Source organism: Manduca sexta, chromosome 1 (assembly GCF_014839805.1).
Source record: "Manduca sexta isolate Smith_Timp_Sample1 chromosome 1, JHU_Msex_v1.0, whole genome shotgun sequence".
NCBI classification, from domain to species: Eukaryota; Metazoa; Arthropoda; class Insecta; order Lepidoptera; family Sphingidae; genus Manduca; species Manduca sexta.
The window spans coordinates 1,626,725-1,650,578 of record NC_051115.1 but is presented as its reverse complement, the minus strand read 5'-3'; the positions used below and the strand labels follow the sequence as shown (position 1 = coordinate 1,650,578).

Genomic DNA, 23,854 nt, shown 5'->3' with positions numbered 1-23,854 from the left:
AACACCGAGCAGTGAAGCTCGCCGAGTCTCAGGGAACACTAATTTGTCATCCCGCAACGAAATTAATCAAATACAAAGATAGGGAGGAGTTGGAAATATTAATTGTCCACTCCCATAGCAAAGCGGGAGACAAAATAATGAAATAAGGAGACGTTTTAACCTCAAGGACAGGGACGTTTACAACTAGATAAATTAGTTATAAAGCGCCACGGATAAAATTAAAACATAGGGTCCTATCATGTGTCGGCAGTCTGTTCCATCCTCAACTAGACTTTCGTGCTTCTAAATTAATTATAGGCACTTATTACATCATTTTTCGAAAACATTTCAATTAATACAATTTCCTTTGATAGATACTGATCATAAAAGGGTCTATTTATTTCCAATTTAGGTCCAATTTAAATTTGTCAATCAAAGCAATCAATAAAAACTGAACGTTTGAACTCGGCTTGTGTAACTGACGTAATACATAACAAGGTTTACCGTCATTTTAATTTGATTTTTCTACGGAAGCTTCAATTTTACGGTATTTTGTTTAATTATTGGTAATTGATTCTTTATTGGGTACATAATTGTATTTCCGTTACGCGTGTACATCTTCAATAGGTAAAGGTAGATGATAATAAAAAACAATTTAATTTAAATTTCGAACACAATCGTAGGTTTTTTTTTTCCTATAGGTTATAAGTTTCTCAACCATACTGCCTAGTCGTACGTATGTTACAACTGGATAAATAAAACGTTTTTTTGTTTTTTTTTTTAAGTTGCTAGTTAAGGTTTCTCCTCATTTTTGGAATTTTTAATGCAATGGACGAAATTTTTGGCGACAAAATGCTTGGGGAGAAGAAAATTACGCATGTGACAGTTAAATATGTATTTCGTGGTAAAACAGCTATTATTGACAATTACTAGGCTATTATTATCATGAACTAGCTGACCCGACAGATGTTGTCCCGTCTTAACTATGAATTTGCAGCGCCCATTCTGTGAATCGCTGACAGTTATTTCAAACAATTGACAGTTATATAAAATTAATATTTTCGTTAAGTTTTCTTACATTTTCTAATTTTCCGCGCAATTTTTTTAATTTTTTCTTTCATAAGAACCTTCTCCTGATAATAACAAACACAACAACAAAAAATAGTGAAATCGGTCCAGCCGTTCACGCGTGATGGCGTGACCAAGGGAAATAGGGATTCATTTTTATATATATAGATTATGAATGTAACAGTTAAAATAAAAGCCATAATAGCTGCTTCAACACAAACTTCGCTAAAGTAAAAGCCACAAGATTTGTCTCAAAACACATTAAAGGTAAAAGTAACAGTAGCTTTGACTAATTGTCAATGAAACTGTCTTGTATGAACATTATATAATTTAACCAATTATGATTCATAATCAATTAATCATAAGAACTTGTTTGCTTTCATTTGCAATAGTTTATTGTTTGTCAAACAGTTGTAAATATGCGTAATATTTGTAAATTATAAACTTTATAAGTCTAAGACAGGTCACGGTCTTGGCAGTCCGTTCCACTCCAAACTAGTTATTCATTTTTCATAATCATACAACTAAATGAATTGATACCGTAGTTTTTTTATTTTTTGTAAAATCATGGAGTTTCAAACTTGATTACAATAATTTATGCACCCGCTTTTATCGGCCCTAGACGACGAGAAAACCCAATGACTCATTCTTATTTCATTAACCGAGTATAAGGTCTTGTAATTCAGATATTGGCAAAAATATTTTTTTAATCGTTTTAATGACGAGATGAGCCGTTCGCCTGATAAGCGATACGACCGCCCATAAACAGTAGAAACACCAACACCTTGAAGTATTGTTTGGTATTCCACTGCGCTCGCCATCCTGAGATATAAGATGTTATTTTATTATGTCCAGTAGTTACACTGGTTACAATGCCCAACCGGAACACAACAGTGACTACACGCTGCTTGACAGAAAAAGACATTGCGGTGGTACCTACCCAGGACTCTCACGTATGAGAGACCTCTAGTAATGCTTAACAAAGTTTGTATGGACTTTAACACGTGCTCGTGTATATTGCAATTTTACAATGGCGTTGAAAAATCTAAACGATAATTCATTTTAGTCTAAAGTTCCATTTGCAAGAAATCGGACAAGTGTGTGTGGAGCGGCGATAGCCTAGTTGGGTGTGGACGGACTGCAGAGACGAATGGACATTGTTCAAAACCCAAACACACCTCTGAGTTCTCTAAAAAAAATTATGTATGTATTCTTTGTGAATTATTGCTTGCTTTAACGGTGAAGGGAAACATCGTGAGGAAACCTGCATACCTGAGAAACTCTCTATAGGAATTTTGAGGTTGTGTGAAATCTACCAATCCGCACTACAGCGTGGTGGACTAAGGCTTAATCTCTCAGTAGTAGAGGAGGCCCGAGCCCAGCAGTGGGACAGTATATACTACAGGGCTGATATTATTATACTCAAAAATAGTGAAACGAACGCTCAGTCAAAAATCATGCATTCCGAACAGCATATTGAAAACAATTTGATAATTGGAAGTACACACTCAAGGATTTTGTAATAAATTTTGCAATTGTTTTACACATTAGTATTTTCCGTATTGTTTCTTGATGCACTAGGAATTTTAACTATTGTTAAAGGTCAAATTAAAGTTAATATAACCCTTATGCCTTTGTAATAAGAGCTACAGGTTAATGATAGATCATTAAGATATTTATAATGGTCGTCCCTTCACTTGATGATTTTAATACGAGGACAATTGCAATTCCTGGTTTAAATCTATTAATGATTCTGATGAATGCGAAAAAATTATACAGTACATTTCTAAAAATCCCAAAATTTATCCTGGGATCCATTGCGAAAAATGGTATTATAACATGATCAAAAATTATATTTTTCTCTTTAAACTCTAAAAAAACTGTCGGCCGTTTTTTGCACAAGCGACGAAACTTCTAAATGTATTTGAATTTTTTGGCAAACATGACAAAACAATGCCAATATTATCCTGGGATCGATTGCGAAAAATGATGTTATGACATGATAAAAAAATATATTTTTCTCTTTAAACTCTAAAAAACTGTAGTCCGTTTTTGCGTAAACGACGAAACTTTTAAACGTATTTAAATTTTTGGCAAACATGAAGCTATACAGGCAAACTAATCATGATACCATCATGTAATCATCTCTCATCAGTCGACATTCTATTGGATTCCACTCCTTAACATCAGGTGCAGTGAGGTAACTTTTACGTGCAAAAATACTCTCCTGGGAAAGCATTTATTTACTTCAAGCGTCTTACACATGGAGCCACGACTCAAGCCATCGCTAAGATCTTCTAGAACAGTGTTTCTCAACCTTCTTTAGGCCATGACCATAACATTTCTAAAATGTTTATACACCCCATACATAATTTTTAACCTTTAAAAATTGTTTTGTTCCCCTTAGAAATATAAATGATAAGTTTGAGGAAGAAATCACTATGAAATTGTTATTAAAACATCGTCAGAAACATTTCAAAACATATACTTAACAAAAAACTGAAAATTCGAGAGAAAGCGCGAGAAGTATGCCAGGATCGTGCAAAGTGGCAATCTGTAGTCTCTGCCTACCCCTATGGGATAAAGGTGTCATACGATGTATGTATGTATGTATGAAAATTCTGTTTAAATTACCCCCTTTAACTATCAAATTGCCGCCCAGTGGGGCGTAGGTACTTACTTACTTTGGGAAACACTGTTCTAGAATGTTCTGTAGCAAAGTTGAAGATGAGAACAGAATGATGCCGTTAATGAGTAGTGTAATTGACTTATTTTTATTTATAACTTTTATAAACATCGTATAAATTATAATACAGAAGAAATCATTGAAATTTAGTGAAAAATCTACAAGTTATAAGCCATTGAAATTAGGTAGTAGAGAGTATTTGACTATGTTTTATTTTGTGTATTTTTTAATATGTAACAGCAATTGGTACAAAAAATAAATCCTTCTGTGAAAACAAAATTAAAATTCGATAAGAAATGAGGCAGTAATTCAAATTTCAAATATTGCTTCGTGCAGGAGTGGGCGTGGAGTGGGGATAACGCTCTATCTCTTTCTTTCGCACGTAGCGTTATGCCCGCTGACGTCACCTACAAGTATTTCGTTCCTTTTTACACCCCCACCTAATTTCAATGGCTTATAATAACATGTAGAGTTTTCACCAGATTTCAATAATTTCTTCTGTTTTAGAATTTGTATGGCAAACATATTTTATAAAAGTTATAATTAAAAATAAGTCAAATACTCTATTCAATACAATTCTATTCATTGGTAGCACACAAAGCAAGCCAGTGATGTGGAAATAACAACCTTTAGTGACCTTTTGAAGTTCAAGCGATATTCGCGTTGGTACCAATAATGTTTGTGTTTAGTTTATTCATTTAATATATATATATGTTAACATAAAGTGAACAATGTATTTAAGCTGCCAGTTCTTCAGTCAATTTAAAAAAATGTACTCAAATTTTGCTGTATTTTATATCCGCCTGGATAGCGACCGCACACAAGGTGTTAAAACCCGCCATAGTGACACACGTGTGTCGCGTTCCGGGATCAGCCTGTGTATATCCGGCATAATTGTGTCGAGGGATAATCTCTTGTCAGTTAACATTCTCTTATCCTCACCAGTGAGGATCGTGACGCGTTTCTCCCTTACTGTTTATTTAAAATTACATATATACATCATTTTATTTCTTCTTTCCTGCCAGCCCGAGCTGGCTTCTTTGTTTACTATATTTTTCAATTATTTTATTTTCAATATTAATTGTCTTTGTTTATATAAGCTAATTTAATTAAGTAATAATTAAATATTCTCTACCTTGACTTATCATAAGTGTAACTATGTTCGCCTACGGGATGAATAAAGCATTTTATATTATTCTATTGGACCCAACTCCATTTATTAGTGGCGAAAGGAAAGAAAATCTGAAAAGGAACACGACATAACATACAGGTACGTATGCTTGAATGTGGCCTGTAAATCGTTATAATGATAATCAATTTAGCGGCGTAAAGGTAAGCGCCACTTTAGAGGAACAGATGGTTGCGTTCCTCTATGGAAGGGAAAGATTTCCAGTCAGACAGATGTTGTCAACCGGCCGCGGCGCCTTCGACGGTTCCTATTCGGAGGTGGTATATGCGTCGTTCAAATTGTGCAATCGTAATCCAGGATCGTCTGTCGCCATCTTGCGTGATTGCTATGCGATAAATCACTATAGTTGTGTATACATAGGTCTTCTCGAAGTTGCGCTGATGTTGACGAGATGGCGGTATGCATACTAATTGTACCGCTACAATCAAATTGCATATAAAGGGAAGCCGGCAAGAATTGGGTTATATGGACCCTTCACCAACGCCAGTGTCAGATTAGTATTTTTTATGAGTGTAGGCCACTTTATTTCCACCGCCCCATGTATATAGGTTTCTAAAATCTATGTATATAAAAATGAATCCCTAGTTCCCTTGGTCACGCCATCACGCGTGAACGGCTGGACCGATTTCACTATTCTTCTTGTTGTGTTTGTTATTGTCAAGAGATGGATCTTATGAAAGAAAAAAATAGGGAACTTGAGCGGAAAATTAGAAAATTAAGAAAACTTAACGTAATATTAATTTTATATAACTGTCAATTGTTTGAAATAACTGTCAGCGATTGACAGAATGCGCGCTGCAATACATAGTTAAGACGGGACAACGTCTGTCGGGTCAGTTAGTACTTAATAATTTTCCATTTGTTTGTATTATGGAAGGCACTAAAGTTAAATGAATGATTAATTCAATCGAGTGAGCGTCCTCTGACATCTGCCGTCCCTAAGAGGCTGCCCATAGGCCGCCTATACGGCCTATTCACAAATCCGGGACTGACTAATGCTTATCATCAAGTACAGTGGGATCATTTTACCGTAATATAAAAAAGATATCGTGTTGTGGTATTAATTGCAAGCAGGATCTCATTAAGAGCGGCGATAGCCTAGTTGGGTGTGGAACGGATTGCCGAGACGAATGTCCGCAGGTTCAAATCCCAAGGGCACACACCTCTGACTTTTCTAAAAAATCATGTGTGTATTCTTTGTGAATTTATCGTTCGCTTTAACGGTGAAGGAAAACATCGTGAGGAAACCTGCACATCTGAGACGTTTTCTATAGGAATTTCGAAGGTGTGTGAAGTATACCAATCCGCACTAGGCCAGCGTTGTGGACTAAGGCCTAATCCCTCTCAGTAGTAGAGGAGGCCCGTGCTCAGCAGTGGGCAAGTATATAATACAGGGCTGATATTATTATTATTATTAGGATCTCATTACACAATGCGTGTAGCGGAAAATCTATGACATCTAGTTACTTATTGACATTACTTTTGTCCTACTTTTCATATGAGGTCATGGGTGGCTTTGTTCCATCAATACAAGACGAACAAAGCTCTATTCTATACCTATCGATATATATGTACTACGTACTAGATTTGGCGTTCCGAACATTCACTGTGTTCAACTGAATTGAACTGTCATCCATTCAAACTCATTTTAGTATGGTCAATATTGATGCTTGTGGTTGTGTACGGAGTGGCGCTCATAATATAAAAATGCGAGTCTAAGTGTAGTCCTGGATGTGAATAAAAAATATTAGTCAAATAAGTAAATTTATTTATTGTTCAAGTAAATAAATAGACTATAACAGTGACGTTTGGGTCGCCATTTTAGTTCAGATTTTGAACAAATAGTTTATATGGACGTTCGTGTCAGTCTGTCGCAACTTCATAGTAAAAAACAAATGTATGAAACGGAGCTAAATTTTAATAGCGACCATATTTGTCTCGCTCACTTTCTTAGTCTTCCTCATTCTCTCCACAATATCATTCAAATCATTCTCTTGGCGCTCTGTTTCGATCAAATGTTACCGGCGGTACCATATTTTTAGGCGAAAAAGTGTTTATTTACCATGTGTAGAACTGCAAATAGGTGTTTGAAAATGTTTATTTGGATTTAGTTTTATGCGGGACATTTTATTTATAAGAATGACCTATAGGAAATGTGAAATATGTGGTTTGAGATTGGAGCGTAAAGATGGCATAAAAAGTTATTTTATGGCTAGATTTCCTCTAGATGAACTTCGGTAAGTTAGAATTTCTATATTTAACAGATCTTTGTTTTGATTTTCATTCATAAATCTTAGTTTTTTCTCTAATAAATTAGTTGTTGAAAGTTTTAAATCAGGGAAATATAGTTGGGAAACAATATTTAAATTGTCGATATTTTTACTTTCAGGTGTAAAGAATGGGTAAAAATGGCAGAAATGAGGATCTAGCTTATTTGTCTATTGAAAAACTTCATCAATGAAAATTCGTTTGTGGAAAGCATATTAAAAATAACGATTTAAAGAAAAAAGGAACACAGCTGAAAATGTTACGTTTGACTGAATAATAATTATAATTTTACTCACTTCTTTATTTTACCTTATACTAGAATGACGGTCGTGAAACCGCCAATGACAGAAGTATTTTCATAGGCGGTTTCGCGATAACAATAAAATATATTTTATTTTCATTCCGGTGGATATTCTGGATATGCAGATTATTATCGATTTCGATATTCCTACTAACTGCACATCACTAATTCATTTTTAATCTTATGTTGGTAGCACTTTATGATGCTCGTTATTGTCGTTATGTTGGCTATGCTAACTTAGCCCTGTTTTGACGTTTATTACATTTATTTTTATATATGGAAGTCCCGTCTCTTCTTACGTAGTATTTGTATTCTCTTTGGTTCGTGTCTATAGAATATACGTCAATGTTTATACCCAATTTGGTAACAGTTCAGAATCTGACGCAATAATAAGCCTTACTGAAAATATACGTTATATAAGTTGTCTAGGTTTTGAAATATGTCATTTCTGTTAAATTTTAAAAGCCATTCCTTTATAGGGTTCCGTTCCTCAAAACAAACACTAAAGATCACTGTTGTCTGTTTGTTAAGACCGTTTTTCTCAGGAACGCGTGGAGGTATCAAGTTCAAATTTATATCAAATATTCGGGGCTACTGTCTCTTTCAGCTGTAAAAAATAATACTTGTAAGTCAACGCGATCAAAAGATATGACCGTTTATGTCGCATCTTGCGGAGGATTTGAACCTATAGGGTACTTCCCGTTGATCTAGAATCATATTTGGCAAGAAACAAGGTCTTATAGCACGTGGAAAGGAAAAAATCTGAAAACAGTAAAAATGCTAATAAAACAAACTAATTTATATTGAATACTCGGTGTGTGAATCAAAATCGCACTGGTGTGTACTTATAAACAGCTTTTGCTCGGGACTTGCCCGCGTTGTTTTCCGGAATAAAAGTCCTGCTATATATTTACCGGGATAGAAATTAGTCTATAGCCTTTCCAGGGTCTTAAACTATCTCCATACCAAGTTTCATATAAATCCGTTCAGTAGATTTTAAGGAAATCGATAATATACAGACAGTTTTTAGGGACTTTGTTTTATAATATGTATAAATAAGCGCGCCAACCGGCGATAATTTGATGACTATTGACACTAACTAGAATGAGTTAACTACGTCAGCCCATTAACTTCAATAGAAATCTGGTTAGCTGTTTTTTTTCTCTCTTACAAAATTTTACAGTTGGAAATATTTTTTTGCTGCCTTAACATAAGCTTCTCTCCTCTTCGCCGCTATTTTGAGAATTCTTTTTACAAAAGGATCGCTTTTTAGCGCCTCTCTAACAGCTGTTTCATCCACCACCGCCATGATAGTTGGCAATCTCACAGTTGTTGTCTCTTTCACACTCTCTGTAGTATTATTTCCGTCACTCTCTAAAATTGTTATATTTCTTTTCTCTTCTATATCTTTGAGTAAATCTTCGAAATCGTGTTTTGACTGTCTTAAATACTCGTCAAATTCTAATATTTTAGCAAATTTTCTAATTAATTCCGTTTGCTTAGTTAAAACTTCATATAGTTGCACATTTTGGGAGTTTTCTGATGTTTCCATAGATTCTTTGGTGATGCTGTATTTATCAAAATAGGTGTTATGGTCTGGAATGCGTTGTATTCTATTTTTAAATCTCAGGGTGTCGTTTATGCCAGTGTCATCATATTCGAAATGCTTTATTTTTTTAATTTGATTATTTTTATGACCAGTCACTTTATTTGAATTTGAAATTTCTGTTTTATTTTCGTAATTCAAATTTGGAACGTCATAATTATCTGGCATAGTAAAATGTGTTAGTCGTCGAACCATAACGAAATTATCTAGATTTTTCTTTACACTTTCAATATCAAGTTTTGTCAATGTAAAGGGACTTTTCTCTACATTATTTATGGTTTTGGATGTTCTATTTTTAAATATATTTGCAGCGTGTACTACGCATAGAGCTGAAATAATAAGAATAATTGAGCACCAGTTTTTAAAAACATAATATTGTGGTACAATTTCCTGAACTACGTTTTTTAACTTTGAATTATTATATAAAAACTTGAAATATTTTTGACACCTATAAGGCTGTAAACAAAGCTATTATTATTGTTGTCTATGCCTATTTTTTTTATGGACCCTCTTCCACTTATGGCTCTGGACTCTTCAAATATAAATGCAACAACTTACGATTAATGTATTGTCTTATTCCTGTCCTTATCTCAATGTGGGGTTGATCCCCAAGCATATTGCAAAAATCATCTTGATTCACCAACCGTCTACATTCAAACCCCGATTACCCCAATGCGATACACATTTTACGTATCAAATACCGGAACCTCCCCCCTCTCTATGTGAGACACAATTATTACTGTTCGATTATATTAATTGACCAATTTCGAATCATTTGGAAAAAAATCTTTGCCCGATCTCCCGTAGTACAATCAATAAATCTCGCCGAAATAGTTACAATAAAAACGAAATCCACTCACATATAAATATGAATAAAACATATTTCAAATAAATCATTTATTACGCAAACACTTTCTAGCTTTTGCCGATAAATAAATATGCATGAATGACGAATTCGCTTGATTGTGATTTTTTATTTGAATGACGAGACGAGCTCGTTCGGCTGATGGTGAGCGATACGACCGATATATAGTATCAGCCCTGTATTATATACTTGCCCACTGCTGAGCACGGGCCTCCTCTACTACTGAGAGGGATTAGGCCTTAGTCCACCACGCTGTAGTGCGGATTGGTAGACTTCACACACCTTCGAACTTCCTATAGAGAGCTTCTCAGATGTGCAGGTTTCCTCACGATGTTTTCCTTCACCGTTAAAGCGAACGATAAATTCACAAAGAATACCCACATGATTTTAGAAAAGTCAGAGGTGTGTGCCTTTGGGATTTAAACCTGTGGACATTCTTGGCAGTCCGTTCCACACCCAACTAGGCTATCGCCGCTTACGACCGATACACAGTAGAAACACCAACACCTTGAATTACATTTGATTGGTATTCCACTTCGCCATCCTAAGACATGAGATGTTAATTCTTGTTATATCTATACATTATACTGCCGTGCTAAGCGCAAAAGCGGTATGTCAGGGAAACCTTATTTCAAGATAATCGACGTTTTGTAAATATAGTTTTGTATGTAAAACTGAGGTAGAGAGTCTTTTAAGGTTTATTAACAAGTTCTAAACAAGATACCGTTATTTAAGTAAGTTCATTGGACGGGTATTTCTTTAAGCTATCTGACGACATCAAAATTAAGGATTTGATTTTTTTAGATACCTCTTTTGAGCTAAGCTGTATAGGTATTGAAGAAAAACTATGGGATCTTCATAAGAGCAACAGAAGCCAAAACAGTTTTCAAAATTTTTGTCTGTATGTTCGTACACGCATCACGCAAAAACTACTGCATAGAATTCAATGTAGTTTCCAATAATATATGGCTAGAGATCTAAGTTAAAATATAGGCTCCATTTTATTCCAGAAAACGTTCGCGGGTAAAGCCGCGAGCGAATCTAGTGTTCTATAATAATTAGTCTCGCATTTCATAATTAACTGGATATCACTTCATTCATTAGAGGGTGAAGTTCAAATCTATATTGCTAATAACAATGCACTGGTATATACAAAAGTGTTATGAAATGAAACAGCGTTTCCACACTAAGGAATAATATTTATTGATGCGCGGAAGCTGCGATCGTTGCTGCACCTGCATCATGATCTACACTTAATGCACTAAGGTTGGAGCGGTGGGGGGTGGCGTGACGATCTTGTGAAAGGTCACTGGCAAGAACTGGATGCGACAGGCGGAAGACGGCAACATGGCGCATATGTCCAGCAGTGAACAAAGATATAGACTGATGATGATTATGATTATGATGATGATGATGATGATGATGATGATGATGCACTAAGGTTTGCTAGTGTATAGTGCGGATGTCGGCGCTCGCCAGCCCCTATGGCGAATCATGGCATCTGCAACGGAGTGGTTGAGTGTAATGGTCCATAGGATTTCCATGTTTGTTCTTAATACAATAATTTCATGTGCAAATATAATAATATATATAATATCAGCCCTGTATTAGATACTGTCCTACTGCGGCACGGGCCTCCTCTACTACTGAGAGGGGTTAGGCCTTAGTCCACCACGCTGGCCTAGTGCGGATTGGCAGACTTCACACACCCTCGAAAATTCCTAATAGAGAATTTCTCAGGTATGCAGGTTTCCTCACGATGTTTTCCTTCACCGCTAAAGCGAACGATAAATTCACAAAGAATACACACGTAATTTTAGAAAAGTCAGAGGAGTGTACCCTTGGGATTTGAACCAGCGGACATTCGTCTTGGCAGTCCGTTCCACACCCCACTAGGCTATCGCCGCTCACAAAAATATGTCACAGAATAATTCTGCAACAATGGGAACTATTAACCACAGAGGTTTTAATAATATTTTCAAAAACTCGAACGATTTGAATTTGGAAAAAAACAATGATATTATGTAGTATAGTGCCTAGGTGCACCTCCCTAAAACTAATGCTACGCACCGCTATCCTAGCCGATGACATCGGGCGTTTCCGGAAGTATTCGGCTGCTCGGCTGGCAGAAGAAATATGTCACGCGGAGACTATTCTATTATTCTGTAATTATTTTTACTAATATACAGTGTTTAACACTAATCTTAGCGGCGCCTATGAGAATATTTATGAACTTATAAAGATCACTTCGCCATAACATCACAGAATTAGGAAAATAAGATTAAAAAGACCCTTTGTCATATCCCAAGTTTAAGGGTTTGTTTCAATTCCGGCAGCCCCGGATCATCCCTTATTTAATGAATAAAATTGACCTTTTTCTCGTCGATGTGGGTTGGAGAGGATATTTTTATACTTGAGATACATATTTCATTATTTGGCGTTTTTGCCATGCCTATTGTAATCAAATCTAACAGCTCATGTGATAGGACCCTTTCTTTTAATTTTATCCGTGGTGCTTCATAACTAGCTTATCTAGTTGTAAACGTCCCTATCCTTGAGGTTAAAACGCCTACTTACATCATGATTTGTCACCCACATTGCTCTGGAGGGAAGTGAACAATTAATATTTCCAACTCCTCCCTATCTTTCTATTTGATTGATTTCGTTGCGGGATAATGACATATTAGTGTTCCCTGAGACTCGGCGAGCTTCACCGCTCGGTGTCATACAATGCCGCTGCTGATCCTGGCTTACAGGAGTTGTAGTGGTGGGTGTGAGAGCGGGAAAGTCTCATAATACATATTTCAGTTTTTTTTGATAACTCATCGTCATAATGGCGATCAGATTTTTAGTATCTCTGGCTTTGAATGAGACGAGCTTGCCGTTCGCCTGAAACGAATCGACAGTCCTATACAGTAGAAACACCATCCAACACCTTGAATTACAAAGTATAGGAGTTCCTCTGTGCTCGCCATCCTAAGACATGAGATGTTAAGTATCATTTATTTCGTTTATTTAGTTCTGTTAATCTTCGGGGCTATTTTCATATACACATTTAACTGTGTGCGTAGGGCCGCGGCAAATGTCTCCTCGTACGGGCGTGCATTCAGTGTATGCATTCAGATGAGCATATTCTAATCCTATAGATTCCAGAACTGTTTCCAGACTGGAGAAGTAATCAAGAGATGGAGGACAGTAAATAACACCTAGTAAGGTTTTCACTCCCTTGACCCAAACATCAAGAAACAGAAATTCCGCATAAGCAGAATAAGAAACAGAGGAAGATATTACAGTTTTATATTTCAGGTCGCTACGTAAATATATAGCGACTCCGCCCCCTCTCCTGTTAATTCGATCATTTCTAATCAAAATGAAACCAGGGAGGGGGTAAAGGCTAGAAGGAAGGTGAGGTTTGAGAAGGCCAGCTCACTGGAGACCGAGCGCAGAATTAATAATGGACAGAACTTACGACAGATATTCTGCCGCGCTAAGCGCAAAAGCGGTATGTCAGGGAAACATTATTTCGAGATAATCAAAGTTTTGTAAATATAGTTTTGTAAAACTGAGATAGCAAAACTCTTTTAAGGTTTATTTTAACAAGTTCTAAACAAGATACCGTTATTTAGATAAGTTCATTGGACGGGTAATTCTTTAAGTTATCTGACGACATAAAAATCAAGAATTACATTTTTTGAGATGCCGCTTTTGAGCTTAGCATGGCAGTATTTCACGCGGGAATGACGTGATAAAAATAACAACTCAATTCCACACAAGTGTACACTATTTATAGTGATTATTAGTGGCATAGTCTCAACAAATGCTTCTGAGGTTTCACTATTATAATTGACAATCAACAAGATACCAACACGCGAGCGGCGATAGTCTAGTTGGATGTGGAACTGCCGAGACGAGTGTCCGCAGGTTCGAATCCTAAGGGCACACAAAAGGGGAAAAGGTGTGATGTTATATATATGTATGCATGTAAGAAGTAGAGTCAACTAAACCCAACGCAAAAACGCAACTGATATGTTTCACACGCAGTACGACTATCGCGCTGAAATCTTACGCCTCTGCCTACCACTGAAAAAGGGAAAATGTGTTTTGCTGTATGTATAACTAAATACGTCACAGGAAAGCTAAATTCGCGATTTCGTTTTCTTGGACGACATAACTATTCTAGTTTTTGTTTTAAAACCAAACTAATAAAGAGATTTTGAAAAAAAATCTATGGGACCAATCTGGAGAGATATTCTTTCGAATAAAAAAATAATTTTCCAAATCGGATCAGAGATCACATCGAGTTCAGAGGTAACAAACATACAAAAAAAAAACATTCACGTTGAATTGATAAGCTCCTCCTTTTTTTGAAGTCGGTTAAATGAGATTAATAATGAAATTTAAGAAGCAATGTCACAGTAAATTTAAAGGAAAACATCTGAAACCAATGACGTTTTACAAATAGACGCGTCATACACTAACAAAATGGCACATAAAAACGGCGCAGTATTTACTATAGTCACGTACCTCTACATATAATTACAAATTGGCTCGAAGAAGGAATAAAAAGATGCAGCATACATTCGTTAGAAAAGGATATATACATCGACAGTTACGTAACAACGTTAGTATTACCTTACTTTCGTCTTGCCTGTATTGAGCTCGGACAACGTATCTATGTAATAAAAACATCTTAGTCTGAAACCATTCCTGGTTTACTTTTCTCGATTTTTTTTATCATTTTATAGTTTATTGCGAGTATGGTGCGTGAGTGTATTTCTGATTGAAAGTGTGAATTCACTGCGACGAATTCTCTTAGAGTAGTAGTGGCATTAGGCTTGTTATTATATTTATTTCATTTCAAACTTACAGCATGGCTGGAATTACTCATTCATGACTGCCTCGTACAGCAGCGCACTGAGGTCCTGGGTTCGAATCTCGGGTTGGATAAAGTAATATTTTGGCTTTTCTGCTCAGTATTAGTCTGGAATTTGTGCCCGATATGGCGATAGGCTCGCCCCCTATGACATCATGGGATGGAACACACTTGGCGAGTCGGTGCCCTGATTGTGCGTATAACTGTGTGTATAATGTGATGTGTGTGTATAACTTATCTATATATATAAAAATGTATTCCTATTTCCCTTGGTCACGCCATCACGCGTGAACGGCTGGACCGATTACACTATTTTTCTTGTTGTGTTTGTATTGTCAGGAGAAGGTTCTTATGAAAGAAAAATTCAAAAAATTGCGCGTACAATTAGAAAATTTAACGAAAATATTAATTTTATATAACTGTCAATTGTTTGAAATAACTATCAGCGATTGACAGAATTCGCGCTGCAAATTCAAAGACGGGACAACGTCTGTCGGGTCAACTAGTACATTTATAACAGTAATGTCTTAATGACCTTGTATTAATGTTATTTGCGCAGTATTTTTCCTTTTAAACTAGACTAAACCTAGATCAATGGCTTAATTTATATGCACCAAGTCTGCTGACATTGATAGTATTAAGAAGTTAAATAACGTTATATTATTTCCTTATTCTTAATTATTTTGCGCACGTTTTAATGGCCGTTGTTTGAAACAGCAAATTATGTAAGCAATAATACTTTTGGAGATTATTGCTAGCAATATATCTTTACTAATATATAAAGCTGAAGACTTTGTTTGAACGCGCTAATCTCAGGAACTACTGGTGCAAATTGAAAAATTATTTTAGTGTTGGATAGCCCATTTATCGAGGAAGGCTATAGGCTGTATAACAACACGCTACGACCATTAGGAGCTGAGAATCAATGAATAATGTAAAAATGTGGGAAATTATCCCTTTTGTGAGCTTTCGTTGCGTGTGATGAGAAAACGGTTAAAGTTACGCAACAAACATGTATGACAGAATTATTCCTCTTAATAAGTTCTAAAAAATATAATATAAAACAAAGTCCTCCGCCGTATCTGTCTGTCTGACTGAACGCGATAGACTCAAAAACTACCGAACGGATTTAGATGAAATTGAGCATGGAGATAGTTTAAGATCCTGGGAAGGACATACTTTTATCCCGGAAAACTCACGCGGACAAAACCGCGAGCAAAGCTGGTATGTATATATTAAATATCACAAATTAACCACGTTAGCAAAATAAATTGATTTTATAATTGTATAATTTGTTACTCATCTATTTTTTCACGTTATTTAGATAATTATCTCGATAATTAACAAAGAAAAATTCGGTTAGTAATAAGTTTTAAAATTCGTCAAATTAACATATTTTATCCATGCTACCCCATTAAGCTACCATTTACCAACATTACTGTAAGGAAAAACTTGGGCGTCTAGTCAAAAGGAAGCTCACGAAAAATCAGCTTGATAGTAATAAGCGATGAAAAGTGTACCAGGGATCTTGTACTAAAACTGCCCTTCAACTATTTTTATCATCATCCAGGTTGTTAGAGATCGCCTCGAGAGCTAACACCGGCATTTGTACCACCAATATTTTATTAATTTCCACCGTTTGTATACTTTGTCTTGTTTTTTATATTTACGGTGTATAATAAAGTTTTAAATAAATAAAATATTTTTGAACCTGTTTTCAAAGTTTTTTTCCTTTCAGGTAGTCCGAGGTGTCCACATCGAGCCAGCTCACATAGTCAAGAAACGTAGCATAGACCAACCATTAAGAATAAGCATATACTACGACCATTCTGTGTATAGGTAAGATTTTAATTAATGAATGAATCCCTCCTAGCCGTATTTCGGCCACGGCGGCCAATCGAAAATTAAGTAGTTTATAGGTAGTACAATTTACTTTCCATACAATTTATGTTTATATGACTCAATTAAGTATAAGCAGATGTTTATATTGTTAATTGTTTTTTGTAGAATCGTTTCCGTAGGTATTTCAATTAGGGCATAGGTTTAAGCAATACAATCTAGTCTTAATGTAATTTAGTGCTTGAGTATTCTTTATAATGATTGTGTTCTATGTTATGCCTTTTGTTAAATAAAATTTAAAAAAATCCCCCCAACGGAGATCAGACAGGAGATATTATGGTGCACGAGTGTGTGCAATACACAAGCACTCTCTGTTCCTTCTCATAGTCCGGTGAGATGACATACCCGGAGAGATATCAGACCAACGGCTTTACGTACTTTAGGCACGTGGTTACAGCCAAGTTCCTGACTCCGAGCTGCGATTCAGTTATTTTTAAGATGGAAAAATCCAGTCACAATTATATTGGGATTTTAATACTGATACGATAGCTTTCTGTGATCTATTTTGTACATTATTTTTCATTCGTTATGAATAAAAGCGGCGATAGCCTAGTTGGGTGTGGAACGGACTGCTAAGACGAATGTCCGCAGGTTTAAAACCCAAGGGCACCACATGTGACTTTTTTAAAATCATGTGTGTATTCTTTGTGAATTACCGCTTGCTTTAACGGTGAAGGAAAACATCGTGAGGAAACCTGAACATCTGAGAAGTTCTCTATAGGAATTTCGAAGGTGTGTGAAGTCTACCAATCCGCACTAGGCCAGCGTGGTGGACTAAGGCCTTATCCCTCTCAGTAGTAGAGGAGGCCCGTGCTCAGCAGTGGGACAGTATATAATACAGGGCTGATATTATTATATATGAATGAACAATGTTATTTCGTTTATGGCAGTAGTTCCTAGCCTTTTAATATTGTTACCCCTGTATTCTCTGTGGAAAACAAACTTACCTATCGATATATATGTACTACGTGCTAGATCTGGCGTTCCGTACACTCATTGTGTTCGACTCAATTGTACTGCAATCCGTACACATGATTTTTGTATGATTTCAACATCGACAGCGTGTGGTTATATACGGAGTGGCGCTCATAATATAAGAACACGAGTCTAAGTGTAAACTTGGATGTGAATAAAAATATTAATGATTTCTTATATTTACGCGAATGTTAGACATTGAAATTAAACTAATTTTCGGATTCTATCGCGGTCTTTTGTATTTTATTTTTCTCCCGACGTTTCGAAGACTTTGCAGCCTTCATGGTCACGGGGGGGACTGAGGTGTTGTTCATCCGTAAAGTCAAAGTTACAATATCTACCTACATTTTTCAAATATACAACTTTTTAAAATTTTAGCTGTTGGTGGTCCGATCTACGCAGAATGAGCTCACAGTGCCTTGAAGTCTGGCAGCCGGTCTTTGGGTTCCGATTTAATTCAATGTAGAACTGGATCCCAGGCTTGTGCAAGCTTCCAACCATCTTCCCTATTGAAATTAGGATGTTTTTAATTTCAATAGCCTCGCGAATCATCCTGGGCAGGAATCGGTGTTCTTTGGCGAGGATTTGTGGCTTGTCTAGTCGCAGATAATGATTGGCGCCTCCTTCAGAGTGTTCAGCGACTGCAGACTTCGTCGAGCGTCGGTGTTTCACGTCAGCTATATGTTCTTTTACGCGGGTCCCTATATTTCTTTTTGTTTGCCCGATATAAGAGAGGCCACAGTTGCAATCTATTTTGTATACTCCCGGTTCTTGTAGAGGTATATGACACTTGACAGGTGGTAAAAATTGACTAATCTTCTTAGGCGGCTTAAAATAAGTTTTTATGGAAGCACGCTTCAGGATGTAGCCAATCTTGTCGGTGACTCCTCTTACATATGGTAATACAACCGGAACACGTTCAACTGTGGCTGGTTTCACTCGGTTTCTGTGACGGCGGCGTGGAATTTGGAGCTTGTTGTCTCGCAGTACTTGCTTGACATGTTGCAGCTCAGCGGCCAGGTGTTTCTCGTCACAGATTCCTTGTGCTCTCTGAAACAAAGATTTGCCCACGGTAGCTAACTGTTTTGGATGGTGATGAGATTCACCGTTCAGATATTTATCAGTATGGGTCAGTTCTACATTTAATTAAATCGGAACCCAAAAGACCGGCTGCCAGACTTCAAGGCACTGTGAGCTCATTCTGCGTAGATCGGACCACCAACAGCTAAAATTTTAAAAAAGTTGTATAATTGTAAAATGTAGGTAGATATTGTAACTTTGACTTTGCCGATGAACAACACCTCAGTCCCCCGTGACCATGAAGGCTGCAAAGTCTTCGAAACGTCGGGAGAAAAATAAAAACAAAAAACCGCGATAGAATCCGGAAAATTTGTTTAATTTCAATAAAAATATTAGTCAAATGTAAAATTATTTGTTGTGCAAGTGAATAAATAGGTTATAACAGTGACGTTTTGGTTACCATTTTAGTTCAGATTTTGAAAAATAGTTATATGGACGTTCGTGTATCATACATCTATACATATTATAAAACAAAGTCCCCAAAAGCTGTCTGTATGTGATCTATTTTCTCAAAATCTACTGAACATACTTTTATACGGTTTTTACTAAAAGATAGTGCAACACTTGAGCAAGGTTTACGTTAATAGTACATTACGGTTTTATGTAAATTGACTGAAACAATGATTACTGTTGAAGAGGTCACGTGGTTGCAAAAAATCTAGTTGGTCGCGATTTACGCGGGAAAAAATTGTAACACACTGGTTTCCACGCAAGAGATGCCGCGTACACAGCTACTAAGTTAAATAAACATACACCTTATTAATATTAAATGGACGTAGAAATGAGACAGCCTTGATATTTGATAACAAATTATTTCAATTTGTAAATCCATGAATATAAAATGTCTAATCTATAACTTATTTACGTTTTGAATGTTAAATGATCTCTGTGGTAGATAGATGTGGATTTTACTTTTATTTATCAGATTCTCTGATTAGAAATTCCATTTGTAATTTTCTGTGATATAATTGATTTCTTCTTTACTGACTTTCGGGAACGGCAGTCAATCTCAACGGAGGTCAACCAAGTACAGAGACATTCACACTCACTACAACTCCTGTAAGCCAGGATCAGTGGCATTGTATGACACCGAGCAGTGAAGCTCGCCGAGTCTCTGGGAACACTAATTTGTCATTATCCCGCAACGAAATTAATCAAATAGAAATATAGGCAGGAGTTGGAAATATTAATTGTCCACTTCCATAGCAAAGCGGGAGACAAAATAATGATCTAAGGAGGCGTTTTAACCTCAAGGACAAGGACGTTTACAACTAGATAAGCCAGTCATAAAGCACCACGGATAAAAATTAAACGAAATAGGCATTGCAACAGAGTATTACACCCGTGCCTGGGAAAGCATGTAAAGCCATTGGTCCTGCGCCTGATCTCTCACCGGTCATGTCTGCCGTCTCACTGGACTATGCGAAGGTACATACAGAGAGTGCACCTGTGTACTGAACACACTTGTGCACTATAATATCTCCTGCGTGGCTTTTCCGTTGAGATTGGCCGGTTATGAAAGAATTAATCATCAATCAATAGAGACTTGTGATTTAACAGCCTTTTGGCAATAGGGTACTTTCCTATGTTTGATTTAGTTTATTATTTTATATGTAACAGAAAATAATATAATAAATACTTCTGTGAAATCAGCATCAAAATTGGTTGAAAAATAGAGCAGTTATTCATATTTGAAATATTGTTGTGAGTAAAAGTGGGGACGTGGTGGGGTTATCGCGCTGTCCTTTTCTCACTCACGCGGCGTTATGGCTGGTGGCACCTGGTGACGTCACATTTCACTATTACAGTAATTTCACAGCTATAATCAAATTTCAAAGCTTTTTAACTTATTATTATTGCGTGAATTTTCAAAATTCTTTTTCCGAAAATATTTAGGTTAACTACATTTTTGATAAATGTATTTAAAATAAAGTCAACTACCCTATTGCATGATGAAATATTGGTCGAACTAGGTTCTCAAATTCGTGCCAAATTGAGGTTTCTGTGGTTAGGTTTGATTTACAAAGTAAATATTAAATTACTTGTTACTTCATTCAGAGTAAGTCGATGAAGGTACTGGTGGTAGGTCTATCATATGTGAGAGTCCGCCTGAGTAGATACCACCGCAATTAGGGGCGGCTGTAGACGAAGACAATTACCGTCGGAGGAAGCCCGCAGCAGTCCTTAATACGCCGAAGAGGGCCACCGTGAAGTTTTAGTTGGTAGGCCGTTAGGTTGGGTTGTATATAGGGTCAGGGACCCGGCGGCCGCCCGAAGGTCCTGATCAAATTCTGGCAGCTCTTTGTCGGGCCGTAAGGCAACGGTTACCCCAACATAACCGCTCAATCGCCCCCCAAGAAGGTTAGGCGGTAGTAATAAGGAAATTTCGCCGCGACAAAAAAAAAACACCGCAATGCCTATTTCTGCCAAGCAGCAGTGTGTAGTCACTGTTGTGTTCCAGTTTGAAGGACATTGTAGCCAGTGTAACTACTGGATATATGGTCCCATCTACGCAGAATGAGCTCATGACTTGAAATCTGGCATCCGGTCTTTTGGGTTCCGATTTAATTCAAAGTAGGAATTCGTTCTTAACTAGGTGGTTATCGAAAACGAGATTTTCCAAGGCATTTGACTTATACAAAATATCAAATCTAGCAGCTCATGTGATAGGACCCTTTCTTTTAATTGTATCCGTGGTGCTTTATAACTAGCTTATCTAGTTGTAAACTCCTATCCTTGAGGTTAAAACGCCTCCTTAGTTTATTATTTTGTCCCCGTTTTGCTATGGAGGGAAGTGGACAATTAATATTTCCAACTCCTTATCTTTCTATTTGATTAATTTCGCGGGATAATGACGGATTAGTGTTCGCTGAGACTCGGCGAGCTTCACCGCTCGGTGTCATACAATGCCACTGCTGATCCTTACAGGAGTTGTAGTGGCGGGTGTGAGGGAGGGAGAAATATTCCAATTTTCAGAAAGTTAGCCTTCCCTTCTTTAAACACAATACACTGTCCTACTTCTGGGCCTATATTGAGAGGGGTTAGCTTAGTCCACCACGTTGTAGTGCCAAGACTTCATACCTTTAAAATTCTTAAGAATTCAGGTATGCAGGTTTCCTCACGATGTTTTCCTTCACAGTTAAAGCAAGCGATAATTCACAAATACACATGTAACATTGAATTGTTATGTTTGGTCACCAAAGTCTGTTCCATTCTTAAGTCTAGCGATGGTTGTTTTTATGCAATAATTAATTTTTGGGTTTTTTGTTTCAGGTTAGAATCGGAGAAGTTTTTAATGATTAATGTAAGTATTTTTTTAGAATTATATTTCATATTTTTAATAGGGAGAAAATGATTATGCGTTGAATGAACTACTTTTTTTTGTACGGGCAGCCAGTTACCCCGCTCCACCTGATGGTAAAGAGTTGGGTCCAATAGAATGTCGACTGACGAGAGATGATTACCCCTCAGTCGACACAATTATGTCTGTTGGAACCGAAACTCAGGCTGATCCTGGAACGCGACACACGTGGGCCACTATGGCGGGTTTTAACACCTTGTGTGCGGTCGCTATCTGGGCGGATATAAAGTATATCCTACCACCAGCAAACCATTCGTCTCGGCAGTCTGTTCCACTTCCAACTGCTATCATGTAAAAAGAAATAATATAATTTAATTTATCAATATTTTCCAGGACACAATTCTCCCTGAAGCCGTAAAATTTTGGGAGCAAGCGCTGAAAGTGAGGAAGACTGGAGGGCCTATCAAATTAAATAGGTAAGATCAATGACGTTTTACAAATAGATGCGTCATAGACTAACAAAATTGCACATAAAAACAGCGCAGTATTTACTATAGTCACATACCTGTACAGCCCTAGCAGCTCGCATTGATACGGCCCGAGTGTGCCCGAATGGGCCCGAGCGTCGACCGCCGTGGCCATTACATTCGAACAAAATGCATTTATTAGTTAAAAAATAAATTTAATAGTGTATACTCATTCACAGTTGGAGTATAATTTGTACATCGTCTAGAACACAGGAAGGCAAAATATTTAAAAAAATACAAAAAGTTTGTAAGCCGACTAGCCGCGACAGTGGTTGGAGGTTGACTAAGTGAATGTCGGGCAATTACCTTGCTTTTGTCTTGCCAGTAAAAAACTCGGACAACGTATCTATGTAATAAAAATATCTTAGGGTCAGCTTGTTTACCTTCAATGGCGGACTTACAATTTTGAAAATAGGTTTGAAATATTAAAATAGAAGAGTATTGTAGCCCTGCAGCGGCTTGTCTGAGTTTCTGGCATGGCCGCTTGCCATCAGGTGGGCCGCTAGCTCGCTAGCTCGACTGCCTATACTGGGACATAAAATAAAATTAAATATATGTCGCCGCAGCACATCGTTATTCGTTGAATTGGTGAATTTCCGAAGCGATACTGACGCCATCTATCATTACATCGATGAAGTATTAGAAAAGGAGGGAGGTTGACGGCTGTCAATATAAGGACCGGCTGAACGACGAGAGCTCTAAAGTCCGGTGTGCTTGTAAAAGCCGGCCCTGCCAGGCTAACAAACGTATAGTCAGTCCTAAAAAAAAAAAAACCGGAGCTCAGTCTTGTACGAGTCTTGTAGAAGTCTTCAGCAGTCTTGTTTCGACGCTCGAACCGAGCACCCTGGGTATTCCGCTAGTGTTACTATGCAGTAAATTGTTAGTGAAGCAAAGAAGTGTTTCAATAATTGAATAACTGTCTGGAAAATAAATATACACCGGTGATACTTTACCAGTCATGTAAAAAAATAACCAAGTAAACAGTGTTCACTCCGACATATATTTAATCAAAGACATGAAACAAAACAGTACAGTTAGTTAAAGACGGGACATCAGGAACAAATTTGTGCTAAAAAAGTTATATAATAGGTAATAAGTCGCGTTTGAAATGTCCGTGTGACAAGATGCAAGGGCACACTCTTCAGACTTTTCTGAAATTATGTGCGTATTCTTTTTGAATTATCGCCTTTTATTATTTAAATAAAAGGCCGGCATAATTGTTTCGACTGAGGGGTAA

The 23,854-nt window shown here is 36.9% G+C and overlaps 1 protein-coding gene and 1 long non-coding RNA gene across 3 annotated transcripts in view; one reads left to right on the top strand and one right to left on the bottom strand.

Moving 5' to 3' along the window:
- LOC115454104 (leishmanolysin-like peptidase) overlaps window positions 1-23,854 on the top strand; it is a 103,499-nt gene that overhangs the window by 36,225 nt on the left and 43,420 nt on the right. For both annotated transcript variants that reach the window (XM_037436333.1, XM_037436331.1), the window contains exons 2-4: window positions 16,574-16,674; window positions 22,063-22,093; window positions 22,484-22,566. In XM_037436333.1, coding sequence (XP_037292230.1) covers window positions 16,574-16,674; window positions 22,063-22,093; window positions 22,484-22,566 — 215 coding nt within the window. The remainder of the gene's footprint in view (window positions 1-16,573; window positions 16,675-22,062; window positions 22,094-22,483; window positions 22,567-23,854) is intronic.
- LOC119188611 lies at window positions 7,477-9,992 on the bottom strand. The gene is made up of 2 exons (XR_005111967.1): window positions 9,656-9,992; window positions 7,477-9,426 (listed from the first exon to the last, which is right to left on the bottom strand). It is a non-coding gene; the product is annotated as an uncharacterized LOC119188611 (long non-coding RNA).